General features: G+C 55.0%; 3 protein-coding genes and 1 long non-coding RNA gene across 9 annotated transcripts in view; 2 read left to right on the top strand and 2 right to left on the bottom strand.

The window, feature by feature from the left end:
• The window catches only part of P2RX3 (purinergic receptor P2X 3), a 32,316-nt gene extending 25,465 nt beyond the window's left edge, over nucleotides 1–6,851 (bottom strand). The window contains exon 1 of the mRNA XM_033860719.2: nucleotides 4,982–6,851. Within this exon, the coding sequence (XP_033716610.1) occupies nucleotides 4,982–5,100 (119 nt within the window). The 5' untranslated portion in view covers nucleotides 5,101–6,851. The remainder of the gene's footprint in view (nucleotides 1–4,981) is intronic.
• A 145-nt stretch (nucleotides 6,852–6,996) lies between these two features.
• SSRP1 (structure specific recognition protein 1) lies at nucleotides 6,997–16,486 on the top strand. 2 transcript variants are annotated; one of them, XM_019948343.3, is made up of 17 exons: nucleotides 6,997–7,133; nucleotides 7,631–7,731; nucleotides 8,175–8,360; nucleotides 9,212–9,317; nucleotides 9,603–9,793; nucleotides 9,899–10,129; nucleotides 10,272–10,375; nucleotides 10,459–10,587; nucleotides 10,827–11,048; nucleotides 11,801–11,873; nucleotides 12,285–12,423; nucleotides 12,541–12,586; nucleotides 14,034–14,163; nucleotides 14,601–14,771; nucleotides 14,926–15,014; nucleotides 15,559–15,745; nucleotides 15,985–16,486. In XM_019948343.3, the coding sequence occupies exons 2-17, from the start codon at nucleotides 7,678–7,680 to the stop codon at nucleotides 16,054–16,056; spliced, it is 2,130 nt and encodes a 709-aa protein (XP_019803902.1). In that variant the 5' UTR covers nucleotides 6,997–7,133; nucleotides 7,631–7,677; the 3' UTR covers nucleotides 16,057–16,486. The 2 variants fall into 2 exon arrangements, with proteins under 2 accessions (XP_019803902.1, XP_019803903.1); XM_019948344.3 differs by lacking the exon at nucleotides 6,997–7,133 and adding an exon at nucleotides 7,319–7,428.
• On the bottom strand, nucleotides 11,574–17,209 carry LOC141279395 (uncharacterized). Its single transcript, XR_012333541.1, has 2 exons — nucleotides 17,158–17,209; nucleotides 11,574–11,665 (listed from the first exon to the last, which is right to left on the bottom strand). It is a non-coding gene; the product is annotated as an uncharacterized lncRNA (long non-coding RNA).
• The window catches only part of TNKS1BP1 (tankyrase 1 binding protein 1), a 25,436-nt gene continuing 20,148 nt past the window's right edge, over nucleotides 16,446–21,733 (top strand). For 2 of the 5 annotated variants that reach the window (XR_012333540.1, XR_012333539.1), the window contains exon 1: nucleotides 20,246–20,851. Coding sequence is in view for 3 of the 5 variants with exons in the window: in XM_033860713.2 (XP_033716604.1) it covers nucleotides 20,758–20,851 (94 nt within the window). In the remaining 2 variants the exon portion in view is untranslated. Of the gene's footprint in view, nucleotides 16,584–17,427; nucleotides 17,615–20,245; nucleotides 20,852–21,733 lie in introns of those variants that run through there. The other 3 variants (XM_033860713.2, XM_033860714.2, XM_033860712.2) reach the window with 3 other exon arrangements.

Below are 21,733 nucleotides of genomic sequence, written 5' to 3'. Positions count from 1 at the left end.
TGCTTTACTTCTTCTGTTTTTAAACTGGGAGGGGTTTCATCAAGGCCTCCGAAGGGAGTGTGGCTCCCATAAACATCCCACCTGCCGTCTAATGTCCTGGCAGAAGGGAAGGGAGCGTCGCTATTACGGAAAACGGTGAAGTCACCGAAAAGAGCGCCACCAGCTCCAGGGCTGGGGCCCTTGGAGCGAAGGGAGGGAGGTTGCAGCTGGAGCACCTTTGCCGCTGCTGTGCCCTCACCCAGGTGGGAGCCACAGATGCCACACGCCCTTCTGGAACCTCCGTGTGCCTGGCCACGGAGCGGACACTCCCCTGAGTGTGGATCAGTGAAATGGTCTCCTGGAGCCCCTCCCCTGTCCTTAAAGGCTGTTCTCGTTCAGAACTCTGAGAAGCAGAGTTCGGATGGTTGTTTGTCGCCGTATAATCAACACGGCACACGGAGTGCTGTACGTGCTGAGGATTCATTGAATCCTTACTCACAACCCAACGAGACACCTGTGTTATTATCCTCACGTTTCAAACGAAGGAACCAAGGCACAGAGCACTGCGCTGACTCGCCAAGCTGGCCTGCAGGCTCCAACCCCGGCAGACGGCTGCAGGGCCAGAGCGCTCGCGGCCACCCCAGGGGGGTCCCCAGCTGTGTTCCACTCAGGGCCTGGCCACAGCTGGCCCCCTGAGCTGGACCCTGGTCCTTGTCCTGCTGGCCCTGCCCCATCGCCTGGGACAGCACCTCCTAGCTCAGGAGAGTCTCAGGAGGAAGAGTCCAGGGCTCGAGGGACGATTAGCCAGCCTCTTTCCTTCTGGTCCTCCACCCTCATGGCTCCTCCTGTACCCGGTCGGGAGGTGCGGCCGCGTCAGAATTCTCTCTCCGAGTTAAATAACAAGCGGAAGAGTTTCAGTGGCCCCGTGGGGCCCAAAGGCATCATCAGGGCAGCTCAAGATAAGGGGATGCTGCATTTCCAGAAGAGAGGGACTGAGTCTGTCTCCAGAGGCCAGGGCTGAGGAGATGGGGCAGGACTGAGCCTTCAGTTCTTGGCATTTACTCTGCTGCTCTGACTTGTTTTTTTCTCGTGTTCCTGGTTCATTATTTATAGAGCGGAAGGCGGGTGGCAACTCCTTGGCAGGTGGGATGTGCAGGAAGGAGGCCAGAGCAGTGTCCCAGCACCCTCCTGTCCACCCCGCCCAGGGAGTCAGGGAGGAGACCGGGGAGGGGTGTGTGTGTGTGCGCGCACACGCGCGTGTGTGGGGAGCAGAGGGGTCTCTTAGGAAGGTGTGAGCTGGGCCGAGCGAAAGGGGGACATGCAGGGGAATCTGAGAAATAACAACTGTCACCATCTTCCTGAGTCACCCGTCCCAGGCAGGCACGGGCTTATGTCGCCTCCCCTTCCCAGGACTCTCGGAGGGGGCATTCCTACACCCATTTTCCAGATATGGGGACTGAGACGTAGAGACGTAAAGCGAGCTGTCTAAGCTCCACTCCTGTTGGTGTCGGAGCCAGGCTTCTAACCAGGTCTCCCCCTCACGGGGCTGCGGTGAGGGTGCAGGGGACACAAGAATGAAAACCACTCCTCTCTCCTGACCTGCAGGAGGGGCTTCAACACTTCTTCCCACCATAAGGCACCTGGTGTGCCGTCCAGGTGGCTCAGGGGCTACCTTGGGCCGAGAAGGCGGGATTCCACGTCCCGCTCTTTGAACTAGAGAGGCTCCCCCTTTAACTGCTTTGCACGTTGAGCTCCATAAGATTTTACACGAGGCTGAATGTCATGAATCAGAGCGGGTGGCTGTGCAGATGGGCCTCGTAGGGGGAGGAACAGGGCGGGAAGAGCAGGGCTGGGACGGGTCAGGGGCGCCATCAACCTCCACAGGCCCTTCCCGTGGATGGAGCATCAAAGGGCCAGGAATGCCCTCCCTGCTGGCTTCCAGGAAGGTGGCTTCCCTGGAAACCAACCTCAGGCCAAGCGCTGCCCGCTGCTGCTGGGGACTCAGGCCCCAGGGATCTTCTTCCTCCACCTCAGGGGCCCACAGGATACAGGAAGGGGGTTGCCTCTTAGGAAGTCCCACCCCCAGAGGAGACTGGCCATTACCACCTGGGCCTGAAAAGAGAACGTGAGAAACACCTGTAAGTCCTGGCCTCTCGTGTGTGTGTGTGTGTGTGTGTGTGTGTGTGTGTGTGTGTGTGTGTGTGTGTGGTCGAGTAGGTGGTGTGTCGCTGTGTGAAATGGTTGGCTCATGTCATATACGTCCTAGGTAAAGCTGTGCATCTGGTCTACCTGGCTGGGCTCATACAGAAGAGATTCAAGTTAAGCATTAACATCAAAGCACTAAAAATCCTTTCAGATTCTCTTGAGTCTAAGCCGTGATCATCTCTCTTCTCATGACCGCATGGACCCTTAGCAGGTTCTCCTGTATCCACTTCTACCCACTGCAATCCTTGGTGTACCAGCCAGGGCAATCTTCCCATCTCTCTCTCCCTCTCTCTCTCTCTCTCTCTCTCTCTCTCTCTCCCACACACACACACACACACACACAGGTTAAAACGCATCAGTAGCTTCCCATCCACATCCATTACTCTTCTGTAAAAACGAAAGATCTGAGGGTGTCTGATCTGAGGGCCTCTGCCTGTGACGGCACCCCCATCTTACACCATCCTCGCCTTTGCTCTCTCTGCTCCAGCCACAAAGACCTTGTCTTCCCCGCATTTGCCAGCCTCTTTCTCTTTGCAGAGCTGGGTTTCCCTGCCTGGAACCCCCTTCCTTCCCTTCCTTCACCTGGGCTGCTTCTACTCATCCTTCAGCTCCCGGCTTCAATGTTACGTCTCCAGAAAGCCTTCCCTTACTTCCCCGACCCCGGTCAAATTCAAACACCTCTGCACTGGTGGCCCTCCTAGCTCTGTGCGGCCCTTCTTCAACCCTAAGCCACAGCTGGAATTTTACATTTGTTTGTGGAGATGATTTGATTAATATCCGTCTCTAGCACTGTCAGCTCCATAAGGGTGATGACCCTTCCTGCTTTTGCCGACCGCTCTCTCCTCGGTGCCTAATGCCTGTCATGAAGAGATGCTTGATACATTTTTTTCTACATTCATGACAATGGATTCGTGCAGTCCTAACAGTGCACGGGCTCATGTGCACAAAGATGGGGCTCAGGCCAGGGGCTGAGCCAAAGACCGCACTGATGTAACTGCCAGGCACTGCTCTGCGGGGAGCTGTCAGGCTGGGAGATCGATGGGGTTGGATATCAAGACGCCAAAGAGCCTCTCACACCCGCCCCAGCAGGCTGGGCTCCAGCACTGAGGATGGAGCATCAGACTGGATCAGCATGAGGGAGAGACAAGGGCAGTGGGGGGGCTGGAGCCTGCTGTGTCTCCCCTCCATCAATCTCCTGCCTGGAGCCCACGGAGCCAGGCCAGGCCGGAATGTGCTGAGGCAGCTTTTGCGCTCACCTGGACCAGCGAGGTACCATTTTGCGGCTATAAACAACCACAGCCTCACATATACACGGGAACATGGAGCCTTTAAGAACCAACTTTGCCCCAGGCGCTGGACATGCAGCTGGGGAACATTTGCAAACATCACATCTTGTGAAACCACGAGTTGGAAGGGAACTTCATTTAACGCCATTTAATCCTACCCCAAAGCTTGAATCCCTCCTCTAATATCTCCGAGAGGTGCACTGGCTGTGCAGCCTTGCCTCCAACATCCACGTGAACGGAGCCCACTGCCTCTCAGCAAGCGTGTGGTGCAAGACAAACCCCTTAATCCACGCCTGCCCACCTTTCCAGGCTCACACCCGCACGCTACGCCGGCGCCTCGCAGACCAGCGGGCTCACTCTCGCAGCCCCGCCCACGCGCACACAGGCCGCCTTTGATCTCCTTGCCTTAACTCCTGGCCCGCATCAGTGGCTTCCTGTCTCACACGCGCAGAACTCTTGTCTCAGGGAACAGCACGAGCCTAGACCCGCGTGCCAGGAAAGAAAACCCCCGAGGTTTCTGCCCAGCTTTCCTAATGCAAATGACCACAAGAAGGACAGAACCTGTGTTTGCCCCCCGGCCATCGTCTGCTCTGCGCATATATATCTCTCTGTGTGTGGGTGTGTGCAGCGGGTTGCCTCCAAGAGGTGGGGGCCGAGAGGGGCGTGTTCGGACCTTGATGGCTCTTAAGCAGCTCCCAGGATGGGTTCTAGGGTACAACGTCAGGTAGATGTAGGGAATTTATGCCTTCTGACAAAGGGGAGCGTTTCTGGATCCTTGAGGGGAGTCCTTACATCATGTTCAGAAAAGCCACTTCTCTCCACAGTAGCTCTCCCCTTGAGTGGCATTTGCACCTGTGTTTCTCCCCACCCCTCCCCAGGGACAGAGGCCCTCACCCAACGCCCCGCTTTGTCCTGCCCTCCAAGAGCCAGGGCTTCTCCCCTTCCACGTTCTCTCAGCATCTCCCCCGGCCAGACAGGAGTTCCTCACTCCACAGCGGGTCCGTTGCCTCCTTCCCCCTCTGCCATCCACCTGGTCAACCCGTCACCATCTCCCTCGTCTCGGCACCTTCCCTTCCCCTTCCCTGGCTCCCCTGTCTTTCCGAGACCCCCGAAGAGTGGACTGAGGGGAATGGGAAGATGTGTGTGTGTGGGGTCTGTCTGTCCTCTGGCTTGCTTGGGGCGGGGGGGAGACGAGAGAGGGGAGGGGAGCTGGTCACTTGGGACCTCTCCTGGTGGAGGGTGGTGCAGGGGCAAGGGCTCCCCTCCTTGGTGTGTGTGCATAGAGGCCGCTGCCCAACTCCGGAGGATTTACTGGGAAAACGCACGCATCTGGGGACAAGATCCCCGATGGCGGCAGCAGAAGCCAGTTTCTGGGATGTGGCCCCATGGAAGAGACGGTGGGCCCCGAGCGGGGAGAAGCTCAGGCAGCTGGGCAGCAACACCAGGGGCAGGACGGGGAGGACCGGAGGCCGGGAAGTCCTCCTTCTTGGACCTGAGGGCCACAGACTCACCCCACGAAGTAGGAGATGATCAGCAGCTGAACGGCTCGGTTGATGATCCCGATGGTCCAGCTCTTCACAACCACCGACTTGGTGGTCTCGTAGGTGAAGAAATCTGAGATGCAGTTCATGCTGAGACAGTGACCCCTCAGAAGAGACCCGATGGTGGCCTCAAGGAGGAGAGGTCACAGGGATGGGGAGACAAGAGATGGAGGCCTGGAGGGGGCAGCTTAGAGGGTCTTGAGGAATGGGGAGCCTGTTCCTTTAAGTCGGGCAACCCTAGCCCAGGGCTCAGCCTTCCTCTGCTCTTGACACTCTGGGCTGCCAAGAGTCCAGGGCCAGGGTGGGGGACCCCCTTTTTGTTCGTCTCCACCCCACTCCCCTGTGATGTCATGGCAGGGGTGGGGTCTCCAATCCCAGGCTCCTGATTGCCCAGGATGCATCTGGCTAGGGCCCTCTGGGACTCATGTTTTATCTGCACTCCGTGTACCGTTTCTGTTCCATTCTCTTATGCTGCATCTTTAGCCTGGCTCACCAGCTGCTTCATGCTCTCCTGAAAGCCCCTTGCAATATCCCACCCCCCAGCCACGAAACAGCCTGCATTCCTGAGGGTCTTCCTAACGCTGCTCGATTCTACAGCCATCCTCTCCTTTCTCGAGTTGCCACTAATAGCATGGGTCATGGGGAGGGGGTCTCTTGGTCTCCTGGGAAGGGGTGATTAAAGAGTCCTACAGTTCCCATTTCCTACTCATGTTGGCAGTGGCTGAAACTCTACGTCTAACACAGCGTTATCATACTGGGTTTTTCTGGGCGTTTTGTTTTACTGTCAGTTTACTTATCTGAATCATTTGTTAGATTACATGGTCCTGGAAGGCTGGTGCTGTTTCCATCTTGTTTATTAGTTTCCTCAAATCTTATCACTGCATCAGAGCTCAATACATATTTATTGAATCTTGTTGAATTTATGTTGCTAGATAGTGCGGTAACAGCCATTACCCAGAGGTTAAAGTTATGAGTTCAGGGAGCAACAGGGCATTCCCGTTGTCTCTTGTCCCAGGATCGAGTTAGCAAGCTGGTGTAACAGTAGGTCAGATTGTCAGAGAAATCTTGAGTTCAAATATTCTATCCTGATGTCTTCATACACGACACATATTATCAGTCATTCTGAATGTAGGGTCACGGTGAGGACGACAGAGGAGAACTAGACTGGGGTAAGTAGATCTGGATTCTTAGTCTTCAGCTTTGTTGCCAACTGAGACCCTGGGCCGCTCCTCTTAGGGCCTCAGCTTTCCCATCTGCAAAAGGAGGTTGGAGCAGATGAACCCAAACATGTCTTCCAGGTCTGGCCTCCTCTGATTTTGCAAGTCGCACCCTAGCACTATATAAGGCGGGGCCTGGTTTCTGCAATCCCAGGCTGATGTGATTTCAGATCAGTTCCAGCTCCATGGTGAATCTGACACCAACACTCTAACTTGATACCCGCTGGCCAGCCCCTTCCAGGCGACTCACAACTTGCAGTTACTGATGTGAAGTTTTTGGATGCAGTGAACTCATTTCAAAAAGGATCCAATCCCATGTGACAGGGGAGGGCAGTACAGTCACAGACACACCAACACCCGCATTCTCAGAGAAGGCAGTGGGAGGAGTCATTTCTCTCCACAACTCATGAAATATTTTCCTTTTGGTCCCACAGACTCCTTTCTACTCCACGAAACCACTATTGTGCAGGAGAGAGAGGACACACATCGTTCCAACACGTACACACGCATTTGTGGAAAGTCTGATAAAATACAACTACACAACTTCTCTTTAAAACCTAGTCATCCCCTGAAGTGTCTGTAATTTTTAAAGAGCCCGACGCGCTCCCACTTTCTAGTCGGCTGCCAAGCGGGTGAGACTTCAGCACACCCCTCTTCCCTCAGGTCCTCCAGCGCCGACGACGCTCTATGTGACCGCCGCTAAGGCGGGCCGGGCTCGCATCTCTCTAGCCAGCTCGTCTGCTCTATGGTCTGCGCCGGGCTTCCGGTGGCGGGACGCTGGGCCGCGCACGCGGGAAAAGCCTCCCCAGCGTCCCCCCCATCCCCCGCGTCCCCACCCCCGCTCCGCGTCCCCCAGCGCGCCCACTGCCCGTACCCGGGCCGTCGCGAGGCGACAGCTTGAGAAGGTGGGTGGTCGCCGTCCCCGTTCCCCAGGAGGGCGCGGGCCCTGCTCCCCCGCGGGATGCGCGTGATGGACCATTCCGCGTTGGAATCCGCGGGCGGCGGGCGAATCCATTTTAGGGGGAGGGGAGAACTGTGGGTCCGGGACCGCGTCGCGGCGGGGGCTCTGGGAGGGAAACCCTGCACTCTGAGCTGGGTTGGGGCGCGGGCGAGGTGCTGCCTCCCGGGCAGGTCCTGGGGCTCCGCTGCTTGTTGCCATGGCGCCCGGTGGAGTGCCCAGAGTGGGTGTCTGGTTGGGATGTAAGCGCTACTTCAGGCAGGCCTGGTTTTTCAGCCCGGGCTGGGCCTGGCCCCTGGAGTTCGGCAGAGTCGGCCTGTAGGTTCCCAGGCAGAGGACATCTTGAGACATCCCAGGCACAGCAAGAGTTGCCACTTGGCTCCATCCGTAGGCAGAATGAGGTGTTGTCCTTTGTACTTATTTATCTCCCTCTCTCGAATTCAGATTCCCAGTCTGCCGTGTATCTGCACACTTAACAGCGGCAGGTCAGCATGGCAGAAACACTGGAGTTCAACGACGTGTATCAGGAGGTGAAAGGCTCCATGGTAAGAAGGGTTTGGGTTTTTAATACAGGTGGAGGGAGGGAGGTGGAGTAGACGTTTTGTTTACTAACAAGAGCTTGTCTTGATGAGGTAGCAGTATCATCAATGTAGCGACTTTGGAAAAGGAGTCAGAGTATGATATGTACTTGGTGTTTCCTCAACAAGAAGCAATCCTGAGAGAGTATAAAAATTATACAATGTTAGAATCTGAAGGGACCACACCTGCTGCTCAGCCCTGAATCCGAAACTGAGGACCTGCAAGGGTTCTGGATCAGGGCCAGGATTAGAATCCACATTTTCTGGCTGCTTGTCTCCTATTGGCCCTCACCCCTTCAGCTGTTGTTCCTGCGTTGCTATCTGGCCAGCCCAGAAGGGGTGCTGGGTGGGACTGACCCTGGTCTGCATTGTGTGCTGTTCCCGTGCATTTGGACCTGTTTTTCCAACAGAATGATGGTCGGCTGAGGTTGAGCCGCCAGGGCATCATCTTCAAGAATAGTAAGACCGGCAAAGTGGACAACATCCAGGCTGGGGAGTTGACAGAAGGTATCTGGCGCCGAGTAGCTCTGGGCCACGGACTTAAACTGCTCACGAAGAACGGACATGTCTACAAGTACGACGGCTTCCGGGAGTCGGTGAGGTGTCCTGTTGCCATAGCCCCCTTTGTACTGTGCCGTCTTCTTGATTTTTAACCTTCTAGAGAGAAGTGGGGCTCCTTTTTCTGATAACCATGTAAATGCTAGTTTGGGCTCCTTAGTGCAGGACCATTGAAGCTATTAAGCAATCAGTGTTCAGCTTTGGGTGTCAGTCTTGGGAGTTTTTTTGTGCCTTGACTCCGGAAGTGTTTCTGCTGTTTTGATTTTTTGGTGGTTTCTGCCTATGGCCTCTCTCCAGGTTCAGGGTCTTACCTGATGCTTTAGTTTGGGTTTTGTTTTTTCATTTTGAACTGCTTGAGTTAAAGACTTCACTTCATCTTCGTTTCCACTTTCACTAAAGCAATACCTGTACAAAGTCAGAAAACCATTGTGAGGTGCATAGCCAGGAATGTCAGTCATTTACTCCTCCCCCAGCCTGAGAGCCGGTCTCCAGAAACAACCTTTTCCAAAAGCCTTTTTTTTTTTTTTTTTTGCGGTACGCGGGCCTCTCACTGTTGCGGCCTCTCCCCGTTGCGGAGCACAGGCTCCGGACACGCAGGCTCAGCGGCCATGGCTCACGGGCCCAGCCGCTCCGCAGCATGTGGAATCTTCCCGGACCGGGGCACGAACCCACGTCCCCTGCATCGGCAGGCAGACTCTCAACCACTGCGCCACCAGGGAAGCCCTCAAAAGCCTTTTAAATAGCTTTATAGCTGAGACTTTAAGTCAGTGTGGATTTCTGATAAAAGGTATATTGGACAGTTTCTCAGAAATAGATAATCCCAGAATGTTCAAGTTTGTGTTAAGGCCACTGGGGTTTACTGGGCTTGTTCTCTCCCTTCTACTCACAGGAGTTTGAGAAACTCTCTGATTTCTTCAAAACTCACTATCGCCTGGAGCTCATGGAGAAGGACCTCTGTGTGAAGGGTTGGAACTGGGGAACAGTGAAGTTTGGTGGTGAGTCTTGCGGAAGATTGAGGTCTGGGGGGAGAAGGAAGGATGAAGGGTTTCAGCCTTTAGCTTGTTTTACTCTCTTACTGCCACTGTTTCTGATCTCCTGTCAGTTTGTAATTTATCATGTACTTGAATCGAGGACCAACGGTGCACTGTGCCTAGTCCCTGGGGTACAGTATTAACAAAATAGCCTCAGTGCCCTGTCCTTAGGGAACCTATAGTCTGGCGGGACATAGTTTATGCAGAGCCAAGGGGAGAGCTTGTGGCTCGATACGCCTTTTCCCCCAGGGCAGCTGCTTTCCTTCGACATTGGCGACCAGCCGGTCTTCGAGATACCTCTTAGCAACGTGTCCCAGTGCACCACAGGCAAGAATGAGGTGACCCTGGAATTCCACCAGAATGACGATGCAGAGGTCTCTCTCATGGAGGTGCGCTTCTATGTGCCTCCCACCCAGGAGGATGGCGTGGACCCCGTTGAGGTGAGGCCTTCCCCGGTTGCCTTGGGAGCAGATGGTGTGGAGCAGGCCCCAGACAGCCCAGGGGTGGGGTCTCTGCTGCTTGATTACCAGTGTGTGCTTTTGCAGGCCTTTGCCCAGAACGTGCTGTCGAAGGCGGATGTGATCCAGGCCACTGGAGACGCCATCTGCATCTTCCGGGAGCTGCAGTGTCTGACTCCCCGAGGCCGTTATGACATCCGTATCTACCCCACCTTTCTGCACCTGCACGGCAAGACCTTTGACTACAAGATCCCCTACACCACAGTGCTGCGTCTCTTTCTGCTGCCCCACAAGGACCAGCGCCAGATGTTTTTTGTGGTAAAAGCAGAAGCCGCTGGGGGTGCATTGCCCTGGGTTTTGCCCGTGTCTTTAGTAGACGTATCTCACCAGTGTTTAGTTCACCAGCACGTTCCTGTGGAGCACTGACTGGTGCTGAACTTGGTCGGCTCTTCCTTCCCAGATCAGCCTGGATCCCCCCATCAAGCAGGGCCAAACCCGCTACCACTTCCTCATCCTCCTCTTCTCGAAGGACGAGGACATCTCCTTGACTCTCAACATGAACGAGTGAGTGTGTCCCTGGCCCAGGCAGGAGGCAGGTGTGCCAGCAGAAGGCAGCAGTGCTCGTGACCACGTCTTCCTGTTTGCAGGGAAGAGGTGGAGAAGCGCTTCGAGGGGCGGCTCACCAAGAACATGTCAGGGTCCCTCTATGAGATGGTCAGCCGGGTCATGAAAGCCCTGGTGAACCGCAAGATCACAGTCCCAGGCAACTTCCAAGGGTGAGAGTACAGGCCTGGGCCCGTGGCCTGCTGGGGATGGGCTGTGCCGTGTCTCCGTGGTAAAGCTGTCCTGGGATGGGAATGCAGCTGGTTGGAGGCCTGGTTGGGTTGTGGCTTGATGGCGTCAGTTGCCCCCATCATAGCAGCGTAGTGAGGTTTACTCACTTGAGGGCCTGAGCACACAGTGCGTCTCCTGCTACTGAGGCGGCACTGACTGAGCTCCCTGCACCTGCCACCAGGCACTCGGGGGCCCAGTGCATCACCTGCTCCTACAAGGCCAGCTCGGGGCTGCTGTACCCACTGGAGCGGGGCTTCATCTACGTCCACAAGCCACCTGTGCACATCCGCTTCGATGAGATCTCCTTTGTCAACTTTGCCCGTGGTACCACCACCACTCGTTCCTTTGACTTTGAAATTGAGACCAAGCAGGGCACTCAGTATACCTTCAGTAGCATTGAGAGGTGAGAGTCTCTGTCAGTCACTTCCTGGGCATCCTGGTCCTGACCCAGCCTCGACCGGGAAGGCTGGCATGGCCTGGGGTACTCTCCAGGGTTGGGACTCTTCCCTGACTCCCCAAGCCTCGAGCAGGACTTTTCTTTTGCTTCCTGGAATTTGGTCCTCCTTGGAGTGCTCAGGCCTTGGCAGCCTCTCCATTGCTTTCTTTCTGTAATTAAGAAAAAAGTCGTTCTCCGTATTACGGAAGCTCTATGTGTTTGGTATTAGCCCTTCTTCTCCTCCACTGCCCCCGTGAGGGAAATGCTATCTCCCTCTTTCCTGGAATGAGCTTTGTGCCCGAGAACACGCAGCTAATGTTTATTGAGTGCTCGCCGTGGGCTAAACGTTTTACAAACATCTTCACATTTAATCCTCATAACAACCCTGAGAAGTATGAGATACAGACCAGTAAAAAGATGAACACGTCCCCTCCCCCTGCATCCTCCCCTTGCTCTGTGCATATTGGTAAATAGGTGCACCTTCCTCCCCACCTTTTATTTCCCAGAACTCTTGAGACCATGTAGGTTTCCTTCAAGGCTAGTGCCTGACTCTTTCTTCCTGCCGTCTTCCGGGAGTCTCTGAGCTGTTGGGTTGGAATAGTGCGGTCAAGAGCTCCAAGCCCCACGGTCTGTCCTGGCCCATGGGTGTCAGGACAGCATGGGGTCCACCCCTGTGTTGGCCCTGCCTGTCTAGTAATGTGGTGCATCTCTCCTCACAGGGAGGAGTATGGAAAACTGTTTGATTTTGTCAATGCAAAAAAACTCAACATCAAAAACCGAGGATTGAAAGAGGTACCTGTGTGTGTGGAAAGGATGAGCCTCTCTCCTGTTCTTTCTGCGGGGCGAAGGGGCAGGGGTTCGTCTGGCTTCTTTTTCACTCTCTTTTCTCTTCTTACTCTTATAGAAAAAAGAGGTGCGTGTGACCCCTTCCCCCTCCTGGTGCAGGTTTCCTCAGCATGACCTTAGAGCAGTCTCTGCAGCCCCTCAGGAGCCCCCAGTGGGGCTGGGAGGGGGAGGGGCTTGGACTAACCCCGCCAGCAGGAAGTCTGGGGCAAAGGCCCTGCACGTTGGCTGCGTGTGGACAATCCAGCCCCAGGGTCTTCTGGGCGCTGCTCTGATCTACTCACAGGCATGGGGAGCGCTTTTTTGAGTCTACAGGCACCGGGGTGGTTTGGCCCTCACTCTCACCTCTGCCCTGACTAGGGCATGAACCCCAGCTATGATGAATATGCCGACTCCGACGAAGACCAGCACGATGCCTACTTGGAGCGGATGAAGGAGGAGGGCAAGATCCGGGAGGAGAATGCCAACGACAGCAGTGATGACTCAGGAGAAGAAACCGGTGGGCTCCCCTTGGCAGTGCTGTGCATGGGGGCGGGGCGGCTCTTCCGTGGGGCGGGGGCTGGGCGTCTGGGATTTCCATGGGGGCAGAGTTGATGTATCCTGTGCTCTTTTTCAGATGAGTCATTCAACCCAGGTGAAGAGGAGGAGGATGTGGCAGAGGAGTGAGTTTTGGGTCCCCCTCGTGGGGGTGAGGTGGCGGCCTGTAAACTTAGGGGACCAGAATATTTCTGGACGTTCCCACGTGTCAGCGTTACCTACGGACCGAGGGTGGAAAAGTGACCTCCCGTGAAGTGATACGTGGAAGTGTTTTGGAGGTTGTCAAGATGCTTTGTAAGTACAAGGCACATTGTGGAGCCAGAAAATGACAGTGGAGAGAGAATGGGAGTAAGGATCAATGCTTGCCAGCTTCCCAGCTGGGAATCACTGGGTCAGGCGTTGCATCGTGGTGTCCCCACCTGTGAGATGGCAGTGTTCTCCCCGTGCCGTATCCATCGAGACTCTTGATCGCTGATGTCAGAAAAGACTCAGACTGACTTTAGCGTAGGAGGGAATTTTACAAGCTCGTGTAACTGGAGAGTCTGGTGATAGAATTGGCTTCAGGCACTTGGACCCAGCTGCTTATAAGCTGTGGGGAATCTTTTTATTTCTTCTGATTTCCTTATTTTTAGATAGGTTTGCCCCATGCGGTGTTAAATGACCCTGAGAAGCTTTGGACAGGCTTAATCCTACTGGTTTAACACCCAGAAATGCCAGTTTGCTCAGAGCAGTGGTAAACAATGTGGTTACTGCCCCTTCCTGAGTCTGAGTTACTAGGATGTGCTCTGATGGGCCAGAACTAAGCCATTTACCCGCCCTTAGAGCCTGTGGTTGGGGTAGGCCCTTCCTGAATGGGGCAAGGTGGTTCCCAGCAGGAAATTGGAACTCTCTTAATTCAGAAGAATTGGGAATGAATGTTGGGTGGCAAAAAGAAAAAAAAAAAATCTGCTGGAGTTCACTAGTTGTGCTTGCCGCATACTTACGAGGTCAGTGAGCAAATGCTTGTGAAAATGCCTTGAAAACGGCTCAGCACCGTTGAGGTGTAAAGCAGCTCCACCTTCTGAGGAGCTCCAGGTGCAACAGGTACTGGGTTACACTGGGTTGGACTGAAGTTGGTTTTCCCCGCTTTTTATATAGTAACTAATTATCTCTTCATCGGAAAAGACTACAGGGCAGATTAAAACGATTAGATCAAAGGAAGCGGTGAAATGGACTTGGGGCATGTTCTGGGCAAGGCCAGACAGTGGTTTTGTCCCCAGGAATGTGGGGACGGTGTAGGACCTGGGTTAGGTAGGGCATGACCAAGGAGAGCCACTGGAGCGCATTGGTTCATTTGTTTCTCGCTGATTGATTTAGCAAGTAACCCATTGCCATGGCTGGGTCTGGAGAGGATGTGGTTGAAGCCACCTCAGCACAGGGGAGGAGGCAGGGTTGGGGCCTGGTGGGGGGAGGCCGTGGTCCTCCTCCCTCTCTCCTTTCTGGGCAGGTATCTTTGGGCTCATTTTCCTCCTGTCCTGAGCTTGCGGGGTGTTGTCCTCTCTCCCCGAGTCTAAGCCCCACTCTCCTTGACAGGTTTGACAGCAACGCCTCTGCCAGCTCCTCCAGTAATGAGGGTGACAGTGACCGGGAAGAGAAGAAACGGAAGCAGCTTAAAAAGGCCAAGATGGCCAAGGATCGCAAGAGTCGCAAGAAGCCCGTGGAGGTAGAGACTCTGCTAAGTGGGAGGGCGCTGGGGAAGCTGTTCTCTTTACCTTCTCCTGTCCTCCACCAGTAGGGCCTGCTGACCGGTCCTCCGGGGCGGATTTTTATAGTCAGTGATGATGGCCTTGAGGAATGAATATCTTGGAAATTTTTCACTCTGGCCCTTGAGATAATCAGCTTCTGGGAGATTTGAATTGGGGGCAGGCTTCTTCTGTGCCAGGAGCCCAAGGAAGGGGGCCCCTAGTGAGCTTGACCCTGGGGTGCAGAGGGGAGGAAGACATTGTCTTTGCCCTTGGGGAGCTCTCAGTCTGGCCTGATGCTACTTAGTCTTCTCTCCATTTTATCCCCCTAAGAAATTGTCCAGATAAGTTCTTTGGGAAAATGGGGCGGGGCGGTTTGTGGAAATAGACGGCCGAAGGCATTTGGGTTCTTACGTAGGTAAAGAAAGGCAAAGACCCTAATGCCCCCAAAAGGCCCATGTCTGCCTACATGCTGTGGCTCAACGCCAGCCGAGAGAAGATCAAGTCAGACCATCCTGGCATCAGTATCACGGATCTTTCCAAGAAGGCGGGCGAGATCTGGAAGGGAATGTCCAAAGAGAAGAAAGAGGTATGTAGCAGCAGACATGAGGGGTTGGTGGGACTTTGTTGTATTGGTTTAGCCTATGTCAGGGAAGAGGCCTCATTTTTCCCTGTGTTTTTCCTGTGTGTGTGTGTGTGTCTGTGTGTGTGTCTGTGTGTCTGTGTGTGTGTGTGTGAGACAGGAGTGGGATCGCAAGGCTGAGGATGCCAGGAGGGAATATGAAAAAGCCATGAAAGAATATGAAGGGGGCCGGGGTGAGTCTTCCAAAAGGTGAGTCTTGGGAACAAAATGGCCCCGTAACCGCTTTCTTGGCAGGTATGTTTGCAATTCCAGGTTGAGGATCGGGGTGTTAAAGATAATAGATACGCTTCTGACTGTGGTGGGCAGTGCTCCTCAGAGCTGGGTAGGCAGTTGCCCAAGTATGGGTAATGTGCTAGAGAATTGCCCAAGTCACTGGGATAAATATGGCTCATTTTCCTAAGAGGGTCAGTTTGATTTGAAGGTATGGGGAAATGAAAAATACTCGTTATTATGGAGCATAATTCACATGGAGTTTTAAAGAGAAAGTAAGAGGTTTTAAGTACATTTTGCATATAGGGCTGCTTCAGGCTGTAGCTCTTGACTCTTCCGGTTATTCATTTATGACGTGCTCCCTTGGGGCACTTGGGGCTGAGGTGGCTGGCTGTGCACATGTAGAGTGAGCTGGGCAGTGTGGCTGGGATTGGGAAAGGCCCCGTTACAGCCAGGAGAGATTTGGCCTTGACCATGGGTGGGAACTTGAGGGCCCAGCCCCTTTCCCCTCTTGCTAATCTAGGGATAAGTCAAAGAAGAAGAAGAAAGTAAAGGTAAAGATGGAGAAGAAATCAACACCCTCTAGGGGCTCGTCATCCAAGTCTTCGTCAAGGCAGCTGAGTGAGAGCTTCAAGAGCAAAGAGTTTGTGTCTAGCGATGAGAGCTCTTCAGGAGAGAATAAGAGCAAAAAGAAGAGGAGGCGGAGTGAGGTGCAGCAGGAGTCGGGGGCTCTGGAGCCTGGGAGGGTGAGGGGCGTCTGAGTTGGTGGGGCAGGTGTTTCTGGACCAAGGGTTGTGGTTGGCCCTTGAGAGAAATGAGAGGGGGAATTCTGTGGTTCTGAAGGCTAGTGCTGGAGTCTAGGGATGGGCTTGGGGACTCTTCACTGAAAAGTGGCTGGGGGCACACCTGGACTCGACACCTTTCCCTCTAAGAGACCTTTGGTTTTCAGGACTCTGAAGAAGAGGAACTAGCCAGTACTCCCCCCAGCTCCGAAGACTCGGCGTCAGGATCTGATGAGTAGAGAGGAGGAAAATTCTCTCTTCTTGGGCTTTACCCTGTCACACCCCCAGTCTCCGCGCCCCGTGTTTTGGTACCAGTTTCTCCTCGTGTGAAATGTAGTCCTTGGATTCCATGCCATCTGAACAAGCTCTCCTGCTCGTATGCACTTCCCTGGGCAGCAGGGGAGGTGTCTTACTCTGCTGCTTCACAAGGATGGCTCCTTATAATTAGGGGAGAGATTGGGTGGGAGGCAGGGCAGTGCAGGATCCAAAGCCTTGTCTTGCTTTCCCTACCTTTGGGATATAGCTGCTGCTTGTCCTGGTCAAGTTGCTGCAAGCAGGGGTCATGTGAGGTCAGGTCTGTAGCTCCTAACCGGGGCCTATTTCTACTTTTATTTTGTATTTCTGGTCTGTGAAAAATCAACATTTAATAAAGGGAACTGACTTTGGAAACCATGTCCTTATGCCTTCTCTCTAGCCCTGTTGTGTGGCTGCCACTTTTGTGTTTACTGCACTCTTCTGACCCTTCATCTGGGAAGCAAGTCTCCAGGTACATCCTGTTCTGTTCCCGACTGGACAAGCATCGTTTTTCACTCTCTTCTGCTGGGATGGGCCACCTGAGAGTCTAGAAATGAGAGCTGATCTGATTAGGAAGTGTCTCTCATAGTTGCACTCCATTAGCCAAGCTGAGGGGGCAGCTCCGGCTCCATCCTTAATCACCTATGAGTCAAGGGTTTTCCAAGTCTTTAGATAATGGAATCGGGATTGACCAGCTTCCCTGTAGCAGGGGTAATGGAAACCTGAGCCCGGGGAATTGGGGAGGATGAGTGGGGTGGGTGTGTGTGTGGTGGGGGGTGTAAGTCTGATGGAGATGCAGGAAAGGTGTGGAGTATGTGTGAAGCTTTTCTTATGGGAGGAAATGAGTGTGCCGCATTTTTAGGTTGGGAGGAGTTTATATATGGGAAGGGAGCGTAACAGGAGATAAATGAGGATTAGCGAGAAAAATAGAGCTTCCAGTCATCCCCGCGGTGGCTCTAAACCTGAATTTATACACGTGGAGTGGCCACGTTGCGTAGGCCCTTAGGTGTTTGCACAGGAAGCCTCTCTAGTTGGCCAATGGTTACCTTTTCTCTAGCCGTGACTCTGGTGCTGCAATCAGTACAGGCGGCTGGGCCTGAGAATTGGGCCGTCCTAAGGCAGTCTCCTCTCTAGGCAGTCGTCTCGGTGGCCATTTTGCCCAACCGCTCTTCAGCAGCTAAGTTGCGTCAGTTTCGCCGGGGTCTGAGCCTGTGGCCGGCCCCTCATTTGCAAGTCTCATTAATAATTGAGTACCTGGGCTGCGCCTGTTCGCGTAAGACCCGGCGGATTCCGCACGGTCTATCCACTCCCGGTTTTCACCGGTTCATGGATATTCATGAGGCGCTTTGGGGGCGTGGACCTGGGCGGAGCTAGGGGCGGGGCCCTGCCACAGCTCGTACTGGCTTGGTCCCGCGGTGGTGGCGGCGGCGGCGGTAGCGGCGGCGGAGACTGGTATCGGGCTGCCGAGCCCGAGCAGAGCGGAGCCGGATCCTGGGGGAGCGCGTGAGTGTGCGGGGGCGGGCGGGAGGGCGAAGGAGGGGGCGGGGTCCGGCATTGGGGGCGGGGGAGAGGCATGGAAGGAGTGGGCGCTTTTCAGTCGGGACCTCGGTTGAGATTGGAGGGGGGGGTCACCAGGAAAGTTTGCAGGGGCCGGGGGCGCGGGGTAGGCGGGGGACACAGGGGAGCTGCCGCGTGTGCGCGGGGGCGGTGGGTGCACGGTCTGGAGCTCGTGCTGACCGAGCCAGAAGAAAGGGGGGAGGGGGCGAGGGCTTGAGGAGGAGCCGGGGGCGGGCGGAGCTGCTGGAGGGACCCCCGCCTTTCCCTACCCCCGGGCCTGCGCTAGCCCCCTCCCCCGGCTCCCTCGGCACGCCCCCAAGCGCCCCAGTCCGCCCCCACCCGGTCCTTGTCCCCAGTCCCTCGTCTGTTCGCCGGCTGCTCCACATCCCGCGCACAGGTTCTCTGCTTCTGCCGCCGCCGCCCCCTCCTCCGCCTCTTCTACCCTGTTCTCTCAGGCTGCTGCCGTCCCTCTGTGTCCAGAGCTCCCCACTGGGCCCCTCCAGACGGCCCCTCGCCCCGGGCTGTTCCGTCTTCCCGTTGGCCCTCCCTCCTCCAGCAGTTTACAGGCTGTCCCTTCCGACCTCTCTGGCCCCAGATCCGGCCGGAGATCCCAGGTCCATAGGGCCGACCCCGCCTGCGGCGATGCTTCTCTGGGCCTCAGCTCCCGGGGCTGGAGCTGCCTGGCTTCTCCCCTGCCCTTCTGGCGGCCTGTGCTCCCAGGGGTCAGCTAGTCTCCTGACTCTTGCGGATTGGGAATGCTCAGAGCCTCTGAGACTTTACAGCTTTCGGCTCTGGCCTTGGTCACCTGGCTTTCCTGGCTGGGGCCTCTGAACTGCTGCGACCCCCTCCTCTTGGGAAAGGCGAGCTGCAGCTTCTTTGCTGCAGCTCCTCACACTGCTGAGGTGTCCACCAGGCCCCCAGCTGAAGGGTTTTTCGGTTCTGGACCAGTTCCTCTCCATTTCTAACCACCCACAGCATGTCCCTGGTAATAATGTTCAGGGACAAGGAAACAGTCTTGTGTTTTTTTAATTTTATTTTTTTCCCATCATGTGCCCCTCCTCCACGCACACTTGGACCGGCTGTGCACAGTTACTCACCCACCCACCCACAGGGAGCATCCTGTGTGGTAGCTGGCTGACCGAGGGATTGACAATCATGGGTATCTCTCTACCTCCTTCATATCCCCTCCCATCTTTGAAACAAGATGGGGCAGGGTAAAAGTGAGAGGTGGGTGGGTTTTGCAAAGGTTGGGCACCTGAGGTCCCTTCGGATTTGGTGCTGTCTTGCCAGACCAGCCGGAGTGGGTGACTTTGAGGAAGGCAGTGCCCCTTGCAGGTTGGAGAAGGTTGGGTCGTCCTCACTGACTGTGGGCACACTAGGTGATAGGAAATACCCCTCTTCCTTTGGAACAAGGTGGGCAGGGCTCTGTCAACCTGGGTGGGGGTCTTGAGGGTGGGATGGTGCTTCAGGAGCCAGGATGGGAACTGAGGAGGTGGTGAAGTGTCTGAAGAGCAGGTGACATGACTGGGGCCTGCAGGAGAGAAGGAATGGTCAGGAACAACGGAAACCTGTGGTTTGGGGAAAGGAGGAGGTGGTCACCAATGTGTTAGCTCGTCGGTGACACTAAATGGAGTCATGCTAATAATGGCCAACATTTACTGGACGCTTATTACGTGCTAGGCATTGTGCTCAGCAGTTGTGTGCATCCTCTCATGTAAGCCTCTCTCTCTCTCTCTTTTTTTTTTTTTTTTGCTGCACTGCATGGCATGTGGGATCTTAGTTCCCTGACCAGGGCTTGAACCTGTGCCCCCTGCCGTGTGCAGTGAAAGCGCAGTCTTAACCACTGGACTGCCAGGGAAGTCCCTCATGTAGGCCTCTTAACAGTCTCAGTAACTGTGTTTTTCACATAGGGAAACTGAGGCTTAGAGAAATCAGCCATGTGCCTAAGGTCACAGAGCTAGAAAGCGGTAGGTCCACCCAGCATTCGAATCCATTTGGTGTAGCAGATCTGAAGCTGCTGTTACAAGCTTAGAGGAGGGGCACCCGTTCGGCTTCCACCGTAAGGTTGTGTCATTAGGTTTAAAATTTCTACTTCAGCCCCGCTCAGAACCCCTCAGGTCAAGTCTAGGCTGGTGAGTGATGCCCACATACATTCCTGGGCTGTGGCTGTCCCACTGTAACTGTCCAAGAAAGGGAACCCTAGGGAGTTTTCCCCCAAGCCACCCCGCCCCCCGGGTGTTCTCAAGCCCTGTCCCATTCTCCCAGCCCAGGCCTGGGCCGGCTCCTCCTTCCTCTTGGCGAGGCTCTGGAAATCCAGTGGGAGGCCATTGCTATGGCAACAGGACTAGGCCCTGACTTTACCTCATCAAATTCCAAGCTGAAGCCAAAGCGATTGAGAAATTAAAGAAAAAAATGTATTCCAGATGTTTACTTTTTATTCCTTATTTTTCCGTGTTTGGATGAGACAGCTCTGAAGGAGGCGGGAGTGGGGCAGGGATGTGGAAGGAGGAGGGGGGACGTGGGGGGAGAGGGAACCACTCCCAGCTGCAAGAGGGAGGGAGAGAAGGAGGGGGAGCAGGAAGGGGGAAGCAGGCAGGCAGGCAGTGGGCGGAGCCCCAGGTTGGGGAGGAGCGGGTTTTTCCCGTCTCCCATGAGGTGATTCACAGAGAGACTTCAGACTTTGCGGACCTCTTACTCTGCCCCTGAGTAGATACCTCGAGTGGGGCCACCGGACCCCGGGGGTTACCTTGGGAGAGGTAAGTGGGGTGCCACGGAGAGCTGGCCACAGGACGCAGCAGTGCGCGGCTCCCTGAAGCTCCAGGACTTTAGGGTTAGGAGACAAGAGTTGGAGAGTGATCTGGGAAGTGTGGAGGGCGTGGCGGCTGGGGACCTCCCTTGACCTCCCCCAGCCCCCCTCCTGAAGTTCCCTCTTCCTGTCCCGCACTCTGCCTCTGCCAGAAGTCGGAGACGTCCCTCGCCACCGAGCCTGCTGCCAGCGCCCAACCCTTTTACTTTCTTTTCCTGGGTCTTCAGCCACCCCAGCTTGCACCCCTCTGCTTCCCACTTCTCACGCAGGTCCGCCGCATGTGATGGAAGTATCTACTCTCAGGGAAGGCACAGCCATGGCTTCCCTACCGCCCCGGGAGCCAGAGGAGGAGCTGGTATCTGCTGGCTCTGAGCCAGGTACCTATGGGTGCAGGGTGGAGCAGCGGGGTGGCTGGGAGGAGGGTGGGAGGGGCGGAGGCTTGAACCCCCATTCTGTCTTGGAGCGGTTGGGCGAACGATGACTCTGTGCAGTGAGAGGGAGGGAGGGAGGAGTACTCAGGACGGGCAGGATGAGTCTGAAAGGTTCTTAGCTTCCATTGGGACCCTTCAGAACTGTTTGAGATCACAGCTCTCCAGCAGAGGAGAGCAGACTAACCTTTGAGATGGTGTGGATCAAACCACATGTTTGACAGAGGAGGAAACTGAGGCCTAGGGGGGAAATGGCGTGCACCTCTGGATTTGAACCCAGGCCTCCTGGCTCCCTGTCTAGACGCCTTTCTTGCCCTGAGCCAAATGAGTGGGCGATGAAGGATTCTATTAAAAGGGCTGTGGCCATGAGTAATTCAAGGTCTTTTATTTGGTATTGAAATGCCTTATGTAGAAGGTAGGTTTCTGGTCTCTCCCCCCCCCCCCCCCCCCCCCCGCCCCCCGCCTGTACCAGGTTTACTTCTGTTTGGCTTAGGTCAATAGTAAGTTTGCATTCCTGATCACACACCAGATGACAGTGGGGAGGTGGCCTGAGTGTGCGCTGGGGGAGGGGGCAGCAGGGTGGCAGAGTAGGGACGCTGAGCTGGGATAACAGGTTTACTGTGGATGGTAGTATAGCAGAGTATCATGTAAGAGGAAAGGACTACCTTGGGGAGATGGTGGGCTGACTAATTGATGTGGGTAGGCAGGTACTCATTTATTAGCTCAGTTGCTCATTTATTCATTCATTTGTTAAGAACGTGTACTAGGTGCAAAGTGGGTACAGGGAGAAATAGCTGCTAGCTGGATGGACCCTTAAATAGCTTTAGCTTA

Source organism: Tursiops truncatus, chromosome 8, assembly GCF_011762595.2.
Source record: "Tursiops truncatus isolate mTurTru1 chromosome 8, mTurTru1.mat.Y, whole genome shotgun sequence".
In the NCBI taxonomy this organism is placed as follows: Eukaryota; Metazoa; Chordata; class Mammalia; order Artiodactyla; family Delphinidae; genus Tursiops; species Tursiops truncatus.
This window is presented reverse-complemented; position numbering and strand designations above follow the sequence as displayed.

Coding starts and splice junctions, on each gene's coding strand:
- SSRP1 (XM_019948343.3), top strand. CDS start 7,678: ATGGCAGAAACACTGGAGTTCAACGACGTGTATCAGGAGGTGAAAGGC. Junction 10,376..10,458: donor TTGACTCTCAACATGAACGA/GTGAGTGTGTCC, acceptor TCCTGTTTGCAG/GGAAGAGGTGGAGAAGCGCT. Junction 14,164..14,600: donor GTCGCAAGAAGCCCGTGGAG/GTAGAGACTCTG, acceptor GTTCTTACGTAG/GTAAAGAAAGGCAAAGACCC.